This window comes from Camelus bactrianus, chromosome 14 (assembly GCF_048773025.1).
Source record: "Camelus bactrianus isolate YW-2024 breed Bactrian camel chromosome 14, ASM4877302v1, whole genome shotgun sequence".
In the NCBI taxonomy this organism is placed as follows: domain Eukaryota; kingdom Metazoa; phylum Chordata; class Mammalia; order Artiodactyla; family Camelidae; genus Camelus; species Camelus bactrianus.
In genome coordinates, this window is record NC_133552.1 from 27,693,947 (window position 1) to 27,705,616 (window position 11,670).

Sequence of the window (11,670 nt, forward strand, 5' to 3'; positions counted from 1 at the left end):
AGGTCGACAAATATTTCATCAAATATTTAATCTACCACATCAGCACTATGTGTGGCACAAAATGTCCCACTGACGTGGCCTATTTCACAGCCTATGTTTTTTTAGACTTTAATTTTTAGAGCAGTTTTAGATTCACAGCAAAACTGAGAGGAAGTTACAGGATTTTCCATATACTCTTCGACCCCACACGTGCACAGCCTCTCCCACTTATCAACATCCCCCACCAGAGCAGTACGTTTGTTACAAATGATAGACCTCTACTGACACATCATTATTCCCCAGAGTCCATAGTTTACATTAGGGTTCACTCACTGTGTACGGTGTATGGGTTTGGACAACAGTATATTGATATATACCTACCACAGTAATATACAGAATAATGTCACTGCCCTGAAAACCTTTTGTGCTCTGCATATTCATCCCTCCATCCCCCCAACCCTTGGCAACCAATGATCCTTTTATTATTTCCATAATTTTCCCTTTATTACATGATGTTTTGGAAAAGCAGATTTGTCTTTAAAATTATTGTCTGCTTAGATTTTATATTAAAATTAGTTTCTGTTTCTATAAACTGTGTATACACAAGCTGTGTACACAAGCTAACCATGTAGGCGAGGGTGGTCTGGAAGTTCATAGGGTGAGTGGTTCATGTGGGAGTCACTCTAGTGGATATGTACTCAGTAGTGTTTCATTGTTCAAAATATTCAAACTGCAAGGATTACTGTTGAGGATACACACACTGGCTTAAGTTTTTGTGACTACTGGGCATATTGTTGGAAGGAACTGACTAGAAATAAATTTTTATTAAATTATACACAAAATAGCTATTAGAGGTAACAATATTTGTACGTCTTTCTAAGTTTTTTGTGAAGAGAATTGCCATTCCTGTTCCTCACTCCCACCAGTCATCAATAATCAGCCTCCTCACAGTCACGGCCCTGGGAAAATGCCAAAGGAACGGCAATCTAAGATAAGGCAGTTCAGTAAGTTAATATGAACATGTAGCTGAAGCAGAGGAAAACGTGGTATTGTCAGCAAATAGACCCCCCCGCACCTCCCAAATAAGTTCCATAAAGGCAGCTTTTAGGTATTAGAGGCAGAGACAGAAGAAGAAATATTCAAAAAGTTGAAAGGGTGGCAAACCCAATGTCCTGAATTTCGGAATTGTCCTCCAGGCTCAGCAGCGGAAAGTTTCCTACTGCTTCAGTTGCCTGGCCCAGGGCTGCTCGACTGTTGATGTGAGGACTGGCGGCTCTTTGCTGTGTGGCACCCCCTGCAGTGCAGGGTATTTAGCAGCATCCTTGGCCTCTACCTTTGAGACGTAGTACAACTCCCCCCACCCTGCTCCTTCAGTTTGTTAATAACCAGCACTGTCTCCAGACCCACTAGCTGTCAGTAGCGCCCTTCAGATACAGCTACTGAAAACGTCTCCAGACATTGATTGATCACTCCCTGCCCTGGTGCTTAGTCAGTCTGACTGGAGGAGATCACTCCCTACTGAGAACTGGGCTTTAAGGATCCACCGCCTTCTTTAGAGCACTGGTTCATATGCTTAAATGCCCTTCGCCTTTATTTTTGGAACAGAGAACCTGACCTCTATTTAAATGTGTTTCACACCTCCTACTGAAGTTTGTTCTAGATTCCAAGTGACTGATTTACAGTGAGCTGTTGTAACAGCTCATTTATAAATGAGAGAATATGTATTTGTATTCTCACTCGAGATGTAGTGTGTGTTAAAGAAAGACTAAAAATGATATGCAGGAAAGATGTTGTTGTGACCCATCAAACGTGTTTTAGAGGTGAAGTTGTGTATCTCCTTTCTGCACTGGTGCAGTGACTTTTTTTTTCCCTTTCAAAGTATCACTTCATTCATGCTTGGTGTCACAATGATTATTGCATTATGTATCTTCCCATTAAAAGGAGTAATAAACTAGTAAATATTGGCATGAAAAGAGGGCGCATTTTGGATATTAGCTATTTAGTATTTTAAAACCAGGTTTTATCTGGTAGCATATCTCAACTGAGCAAAAATCTGAATCCCAATAAAATGGTTCTAAATCTCAAAAGCTTAGGTGAAGATGACATTGGTCAGTTTCATTTTTATGAAAGTTATCACCAGTCTTTTAAAAAGCCTTGTCTGAGAGTCAGAAGCAAAATGGCCCTGGTCTAGACTCTTCCAGTGAGCTCTGTGACTTGGTAAAATCACCTGTCTGGGTTTAGAGATTACTCACCTGTCAAATCTAGGGGGACAGACTAGATGGCCTTCTAGGACTATGCCAGCTTAAAATAGTGTGAGATTTTTTAAAATAATGTTCATGAACTATGAAATTAGTTGTTTTTCAGTTTTAAAGCTGTTAGAGAGTAATGAAACTAAAGGAAGAAGATAGGCAGGAAGAAGAACAAGGTATACATTTCATTCAAAGGTGACGCCAAGTGAACTGATGTATTAAATTGATCTGTGTGTTATGTGGAAAGAGGTACTCGTTCAGTGCTAAAAGTTACTAGCTCTGGACTGTGAAGTGGTTTTGTGGGTAACCAGGTTTGCCCTAGACTATTCTGGGAGGAATATTTAAAAGTTAAAAAACAAGATTGTGTCTCTGACAACAACTGAACCAAGCTGTCAGGATCATTTTTAGTTTTTGCTTCCACTTTGTATAAAACGATTGTGAAGACGTCAAATAATGTGAAAGAAATCTCATGGTTGGTCATCTCTATGAAACCGTTTAACTGGCTCTGGCTAGCATAGGTTGTGAATCTTTTAAACAATAGAGATAGTTTTTCAAATAGCAATGTCGTATTTATTATGTAAATCCAGCTCATTCAGCCAATGTAGTGTCCTACCTTTAACAGTGTATTTTTTTGATAAAAAATATGGATTTTTTGATGTCCTCTAACCAATTCTGCAGCTGGGTGTGGAGAATAATAACATTTCATTCTAATTCCTGAAATAATTACTTCATCTTCTATAGTCGCAAGTACATTTTCATCCTCAGTTAATATGTCGAACTTCAAGTGTTGTCATATGTCATAAAAATAAATAGTTTCTCTTCAAATTTAGCTATAATATTTGACAATAATCATTCAGAACAGTGACCATATTAATAAAAAATAACTTTCTCCTTTCCTGAACACTTTAATTTTCCCTCCTGCATTTTAATTGCTTTACTAAATTATATACATGATATCTGATGCTTCTGACCATTTTGAGCTTGATTATTAATGAAAGGGGCATAGAGAAAGGAGAGCTAATTTGGAAGTTTGTCTCTAAAATACAGTCATTCAGTTGTGCCAGATATAGTGTCAGATTTCTCCATTCTTTTTTAGGTGATAATGGCCCCCTTAAGGTGATCATTAGGTTTATTTCCTTTACATGCAGACTGAGACTTAAAGATTTAAGCAGCAGAGTCTGAATCAAAACTCAGGTTTATCTTAGAAGTATTGGCAAAGTCACAAAGCTTTCTTGGACTTTGGCATCCTTTACATAAAGTGGAAAAATAATGGTTCTCAAGAATACTGTGGAGAATGCCTATTAATGAGAAATATGTTCATTCCAAATATTAAGTATCATTTCTAAGTAAGAGGATTTGATCAGTTATCTTAGCCCCTTTCTGCTTCCTCTGTCAAGTAAAGTGGCCATAGTTTGATCTGTAAAACTTGAAGAATAGAACCCAGTCTTTCATATAATTTCGTATGTTATTAATGAGGTTAAAGGAAAGCAATCTTTTGGGATGGAAGATTCAGTGATAAAGTAAAGAGGAGGAGGAAGAAATAGGATCAATTTCCCAAGTCATGCAAATTATTGTGCTCTGATAATTCAGCTGGAATTTAAACTCTGCTTTTGAAATAGGTACTGTTTCTTTCATAAACAACAGTGAGAGCCAATTTTTTTCTCTCTCTAAAGGGAACATACTTCATAGCTGCATTAATTTAAAACCACTAAAATAACAGGGTGGCAGCACTCAGTAAGAAACCAGTGTGGCTTTTGGCTACATTTCTGTTGCTTCTAAGTCCTTTTTAAATATTATAATTAACTATACTCTTTCTGCTGTTTAATCTGCTTATCCTAATTTTATCCATGCTATTCTTTGAGCTAGTGGTTCTACTCCCTTAGTAAGAAAGAAAATGAGAAGAAGACAGTTTAAGTCTTACTGTAGTGATTGCTGTGTCTTGCATGAAGGTTTCTTTATATGTAAATGGTATTTCCCTCTTCATTCCAATCCATTATTTTTTCCTGTCTCTAGATGTAAGGTTCTTAACGATGTTGGAGATTTCATCAGATGAGGACAGACAGCTGGTGAATGTTCTCTGGCTCCTCAGGCCTTTTCCATATCTTACCAAAACCTCTTTCCATGATTAATACCTGGAAATATTTAGAAGCCCAAATATTCAATTAAAATTTTTATTATAATCCTTGCTTTTCCATGTTTTCACCACATTGTGTCAAGTCATTTGATGAGATAACCATGCTATTATGTGGAAATAGTTTCCTTTTCTGGAATTAAATTTGATTCTGATGTTACTACCATAAATTTCATTCTTCTATTAACAAGAACCGAAAGAGTTTTAACAATACCCCTGCCTTTTTTTCCTGCCCCTTGCCGCCCTCTATTAGAAAAGTTGACAGATGTGAATCCCAGGGCAGCTTAAGAGGGTATATCAAAATGGGGACCATAAAAGCGTTTAACATAGGACACTTGGAGCTGTTTTGAATGTGTTAAATCACTACTCTTTGCAAACAGGAAGAAGAAGGCACCTATGACCAAACTCTTGAGTTCCGGCGAGGGGGTGATGGCCAGCCAAGACGGTCCACGCGGCCAACCCAGCAGTTCTACCAACCTCCTCGGGCTCGGAACTGATAGCAGGAGGTAAAGCTGACATTGTGAGGAGCTTTCCATGTAAAGAAAGATGCTGTTCATGTTAAGTGCATAAGTCTGATTATTACTGTTTCACAGCAATATACAGGCACACCTCATTCCATTGTGCTTCACTTCATTACACTTCACAGACATTGTGTTTTTTACAAATTGAAGGTTTTCAAGCAACTCTGTGTCAAGAAAGTCTGTCGGTGCCATTTTTTCTAACAGCCTTTGCTCACTTCCTGTCTCTGTGTCACATTTTGGCAATCATCACAGTATTTCACACTTTCACATTATTATTATATTTATTATGATGATCTGTGATCAGTGATCTTTGATATCTGTGATTATGACTCGCTGAAGGCTCACATGATGGTTAGCATTTTTTAGCAATAAAGCATTTTTAATTAAGGTATGTACGGTGTTTTTTAGACATAGTACTATTGCACACACAGTTGACAACAGTATAGTATAAATGCAACTTTTGTATGCACTGGGAAACCAAAGACTTGGTGTGACTCGCCTTTTTTGTGGTGGTCTGGAACCGAATCTTCCAATATCTCGGAGGTTTGCCTGTAATAGAAGAAAACTGATGTTTTAAAACTACTTTCAATTATTAAGTATTTAAGATAATAGCACAGTTACAAACTCCTTTTCCTCCAAACCTTTCCCCCAGAATGCTATTCCTTATCCCCTATCTTCTGTATACCCACTCGTTTCTATTGGAGGTGATGACAATCAGTGAAATCACTGTAGGTTTGAAAGCAGGAAGTAGATGAAAGAAAATAAAGGACTAAATAACTATCAACCTGGATAATTGAATTTATGTTTTATTGTTTAATTAATTTCAGTCCTTTTTAAGAAAAAGTAACTGTTTCATATATATCTTAAGGAATTGGATGAAGACAACATGATTGCTTATTGAGATGTAATTTTGGGGCTCTACGCTATCGATCGGGAAACTTTCATCTTAGAGTTTCAGAGAGAAAGTTGCTATCTGAAAATCAACTTCAATAAGAAGGAAGAGAAATGTAACAAAGAAGTCAGGAAATTGTGGGACCAATCTAAGGCATCTCATTTTGGTGAACAAAGACCTTACTTCTTAATGTTTTTGGAAAGAAATACTTTTGCCATTGTTGGTAACATTTCTAGTTTTCCCTTATGCCAGGTCTTTTGAAGTTTTTTTAAATAATTAGAGTTTTCCCTTTACTGCTTTTATATATCACATAAAAACTATTTTAGACTTTCTATCTTTTTTTCTCAGTCTTTTCTTCTCAGTAGCAAAACCACTGAGAATTTTAAAGAAATTGTTCCTAGTTCCTCATTTCAACTATTCATTCTGCTAAGCCTGGTTATCCACATTGTATTTGTCCCCTAACAAGTGACTCTCTCAATTCCTCAAACCAGCCAAGGGTGTTTAGCACTTGAAATGCAGGTAGCCTGAATGGAGATGTGCTATAAATAAAAAATGCATACCAGATTTCAAAGACTTAGTTTGAGGAAAAAGCTCAATAATTTTTACTGATTATGTATTAAAATGATAATATTTGTAGTAGATTGAGTGAGATAAAATGTTATTAAAATTAATTTCACCTGTTTATTTTTAATTTTTGATGTGGCTACTAGGAAATTTTAAATTACATATGTCTCACATTATATTTCTGCTGGACAGCACTGTCCCAGAGTCTCATATCTCTTAGCTTCCCCAAAGCTCTTTCCTTGGTTAAAAGTGAGTCTGTCATCCTAAGTGAAGAAATGTTTTCTATTTTTCTAGCCCTTTGCACCTTATATAGTGGTCTGCCTGGAGCAGAAGTCACTGCTCTTTGACTTCTGATTTACCTGAGCAAGCCAGTATAGCACTTTTCCCCTCTTATCATTGGTTTCTCTTTGCACTTAATACAAATAAATAAACAGATGTTACCTATTGTCCACAGTATCACAGAAGAGCTACTCAGCTTAGGGCATTTTTCAGTAGCATGCAAGAACAGACCAAAGCAGAATCAAAGTATATGTAAGGACTTCAGCAAATTTACACTGTGCAGTTGAACATCCACTTTTAAACTAAGCTCAGTGTGCTTATAATTAACTCTCTCTTAAGGGAAATGAAAACTGAGAAAAGCTTTCCAGGATCTTCTGAATTGTTTAAAACAGATTTTAAAGTAAGGCTGAAGGATCTCAATTTCTGATCACTCTAGGACAGTGGATGTGGGACTCTAGGTTCTTCAAAGGTGCCGTGGGGCTGCTAAAGGCAGATGGATCTGGTAGGACTAGAGGTAGACAGAAGATGATAAGAGTGAGGAAGGGTGCAGCCAAATGGGTGGAACTCTCAGTCCTCTGGGCCCTTCCTTAATGTCTTTCATATGTTTTACACGTTAGAGTTCCAGCGAACATTTCCTTAGAAAACGGTACATGCTTAAAAGCAAATTATAAACCATGGCACCTGGGATAATTGTAGCTTATTCATATAAAAAAGTACAATGCAAACTGATCCTAATCAACTTAAACATTACAATCTTAGTGTTTTTCTATATTCCCTGATTAAAACTCCATCTTTCTCAGATGCCTGCTTTGGATTGTACTGTTGGCATGGGAAATCCTCACATTAATAAGAAAATTAATTTTGGCATCACTAAAAAATCTCACTGCAAAATTTACCCTAAAAATTGATTAAGAAAGACAAATGTAATCTTGGTTGAAAAAAATTATTTGTTTTTGCAGTTAGTTCAAAGTTATGAAAGATTATGAAGTGAAATTAAATATACTGTTTTCGAATGGGAGGTTCAGCAATAATAAGAATTACACTTTGTGCTTTTGTCACGCAGCTGAATATATTATTTTCTTCTTGGGAGAAAAGAGATTTTCTTTTTATTTCCTCATTTCTGGTTTCCATTACCTTAAACATTTAAAAAGAAGACACATGTCATTAGCAACACACTCTAACCAGCTGAGCTAACCGGCCAGTCGTTAAAAAGAAGGCTTATGTTATAGCCAGCCATTTGACCTCCAGCAAATACAAGCATGAATTCTAATACTGAAATTCTTCTAAGGTTTTGTTATCTAAAATTATTCAAGATAGGAAGAAACACTTAAGGCACTTTCTTTTATCACTTAAACCCCATAATTTCATAGTCATAGTCTTTTATGTTTTGGGTACTTTGCTAGGTGATGAATGACACATAATAGCTGCTTAAGTGTCTTTTAAATCAATGTGTTTTGATAAAGTTGTTGGTGTGTAATGACACATTCTTTGACTGTCCTAAAAAGTTTTTTTAGAAGCCTCCTACATGCCCTCCCCGACTCATATACTTCCCCAGAGCTGGAAAGAGAATTGAGTTTTGCTTGAGCCTGGCACTAAGGACAGTATCAGGGATTAGCAGAAGCAGGAGACACCTGGGAGTTAGGGCTCAGGGACAGGAGGAGGTCTCAGGGGGCAGTGTGGGAAATAGGCCCAGGTCTAAAAAACAGTGGTGGCAGGTCAGACCCAAGCCCAGAGAGAGGGGAGAGAGGGCCCAAAGCCCCTAGTTCCTGGACTCATTGTGACTGTTACAGCCAACTTAGAAATAAGAGCAGATGTGGATAGAGAAAGTACACATAGTTCTTTAATCAGTGAAACTGACCAAGACTATGTGCATTTGGAGAGGCTTCTGACATGATTGGAGTCCGACAAATTAGATACCAGTTAGTAGGGGCAGGACTTAAGAGATGAATTTTAAGTTTCATTTTCATAGTAAGGTTGAGTCCTCTGAAGATAAAACTTGAGAAGGCTTGCAGAGTCCACAGCAAACAGCTTTCATTGGCTGGAATTATGTGAACCAAACAATGGGCATTAAAAATATTTCTTGGTGGTGGCAGAAGACACATTAAGAGTTTGATGTGTTCAGGGCTATCATGAACTTCTGAATAAAAATGATGTGATCAGAATTAAGCTTAAGAAACATTGCTGTTGGATGTAGGATGGATTAGAGTACCAGGAGGGAAAGAATCTAAGCAGCTGTTGTGCTAGTCCAGTCGAAGAGTGGTTCGAGCTTCACGTCCTGCTGTGACAAGAGAGAAGGGGCAGACCTGTGTGGACAGAACTTGTAAGGCGCATCAGCAGGAAGCTCCCTAGTGCCATGGAGGTTCAGGCTCAGTATGTTGAGTGTTCTAACCAGTGGTGACACTTTTAATTTCACTTCCAGTTTCTTATTTGTTTGATGAAAGAATAGTCTTCACAGTTCCACATATTAACCAGAAACCTTAAACCAGTAGCTAAGCATAGACTACTATAGAACTACCATGACTTTGTTTATCTTCTAAAGTCCAGGTTTTAACACCGTTTTTAGATGGTAACTATATTTTTAAATGTCTTTTTTTTTTTTTTTTTGGACAATCTGGACCAGCATCTTTTTGCAAAAATTTTCAAATCAGTCAGGGAGGTGATGGCTATAAAGATAGACGTTGCAGGGCCCCAGGACGCCAGCAGGATGGGCGTCATGTGACGTTAATAGTGCCCAAAGCTCTTTATTTTCTAAGCAGGAGACAATTTACTTTGGAAGACGTATGAGCTGTTTGAACACAACTGTGGGAACTCCAGCTGTCCCTACTCAGTCATTCTTTTATGCATGAAACTGAAACAGGACTGGAGCAAACAAGCTCCTCTCACCACCTCTGCCAGCCTTTTCTGTTGTCTCCATCCAGAGCGGTTCAGCTAGAGTGATATCTGATAAAGGTGGGGAGCAGGCAGGGGGAGGTGCCAGACTCGAGTAAATTACCTGTGAGACGTGCGGAGGGGATGTGGAGGTGGGTAGGGTGGGGTAGATGTGGTTCCTTGGCAGACTGCATCTTTTTTGGACATCTTCTGTTAAAACTCTACTCAGTTTATCCAAATTCCTGAAGTCGACATGCTAGCAGTAGACAGACTAACAGTGACAGAAATGTACTTCAGGAATTTCTGGAAGAAAAAAATTATTTTGAAAGATTTTTTTGTTTATATACTGATTTATTGAAATTATGTGTATAAATTAGCACTGTCCAATTTGGTCTATTTGTGACCTATCGGTATTTACACAGACACTTCACATTTACAGGTAAGTTTCAGCAGAGTGTATCTTGAGTATAAAAAAGTCAGTTTGAGGGTCCAATTTCACTGTCTTCCTCTCTTTTTTAAATAGAGTCTGTGTGAAGAAAGGAGCTGTTGACTGAAACATCCTGGTCAAAACCTGTTGATAGATCTCCTACTTTCCCTTCAGAATAAGATGCAGCCATGGTGGATATTATTTGGAGAACTAAAAGGCAGATTTAGGGGGAAAAAATTCAACCCATACAAAGAATGGGAAAAAATACAAAGTTAAATAAAGCAAATACCTTTTACAAGTGAGTTTTTTTCTTCTGCCATCAATAAAACCAGTGCGCTATTAAATACAGTGTTTTGCTGTATGTTTTCTCTGCTGAATGTTGTTTTTGTCGTTCATCTGGTACTAACCCCACACTAATTGCCTTCTATAGGGTGGCAGTGACAGCATTCTGAAGCCTCCGCTGTAATTACAGAGTAAACTGACTTAACGTAGCTTGCCACATTTCTTGCAAAACAACCTGAAGCCAAATAGCAGTTCTTTGTATGATAATACCATTAATTATGATAGCAAAAATATTCAAAACTTGGAAATATTGCTTTTAGCACCCTATTAATGTAATTTGGTTGAAAAACAGGCATTCCCTTGGGGGAGAGGGAGGGTATAGCTCAGTGGTAGAATGTACAAGGTCCTCGGTTCAACCCCCAGTACCTCCATTAGAAACAGACCTAATCACCTCACTCACTGCGCCCCCCACCACCACACACACACAGAAAAACAGGCATTTCCTTTCTTATAAAATGTGCAGTGGATCTTTTAAGATGCATCTGGTTGCAAGTAACAGAAAACTCAGCTCAAACTGGCCTCAGCACTAAAGTACTGGCTTCCTTCACTACCAGGAGCACGGTAGGTTTCAGTTGGTTTCAGAGTTGTCATGAAGGATCCTAATTCCTTGCATCTCTGATTCCTACCTTCTCTGGCATAAGCTTCATTGTGCAGTGGGCTGCCCCGGGTGATCCCAAGATGGGTACGACTTCCTGAGCTGTTAAATCCAGGTATGGAGCTGGGGTCCCTTCCAGAAGTGTGCTCAGAAGAGAGCAGCTTTCACTCTTGGGCCGTGTTACCTGTACTGTGCTGCTTTTCAACCCGTGAACCAGACACTTCAGCAAGGGTCTGTGGATTAGTGCAGGACTGATCCAAGTGCCCCACCCTTACCAGCGGGGCACTGTGCTTTCCTGGAAGTGTATTTGATTTGAGGCAGAGGATAAGACGTTGGAGAAGCCACCAGAATGTGCATTACAGAGAACCAGTACATCTGAACCACAAACTCTTCATCTAATAGGACAAAGATAACAGTCTCAAAGTCTCAGTCCTATAAAGTCGAAAGTGAACAGTTAAAAAAAGAATGAGGAGGAAGGAGGGATTGAGGAGGCAGGGAGGGAGGAAGGGCAAAACAGAATTCTCTGGTCAAAACATGCGGCAAAATTTCGTGCTTTGCTTTGAAGGAGAGGGCCTTAGGCATTTTCTCAGGGCCCAGTAAGTCTAAGTTCTGCTTACTTATTAGCCCACAGTTGGCTGTTTCCACAGTATCTTAACAAGTGAAAGAGTACAGGTGGGGAAGACATGGCTAACAGCGTAGGGTTTTTGTTGGTTTTTGGTTGTTTTTGTGTGTGTGTGTTTTATTTATTTTTATTTTTTTAACATTTTTTTATTGATTTATAATCATTTTACAATGTTGTGTCAAATCCCAGTGTTCAGCACAA

The 11,670-nt window shown here is 38.3% G+C and overlaps 1 protein-coding gene across 2 annotated transcripts in view; it reads left to right on the forward strand.

Annotated features, from left to right (window-relative positions):
• Positions 1-10,254, forward strand: part of TDRD3 (tudor domain containing 3) — a 151,087-nt gene extending 140,833 nt beyond the window's left edge. For both annotated transcript variants that reach the window (XM_074378261.1, XM_074378262.1), the window contains 2 exons: positions 4,740-4,865; positions 10,007-10,254. In XM_074378261.1, coding sequence (XP_074234362.1) covers positions 4,740-4,865; positions 10,007-10,037 — 157 coding nt within the window. In that variant the 3' untranslated portion in view covers positions 10,038-10,254. The remainder of the gene's footprint in view (positions 1-4,739; positions 4,866-10,006) is intronic.
• The last annotated feature ends 1,416 nt before the right edge of the window (positions 10,255-11,670 follow it).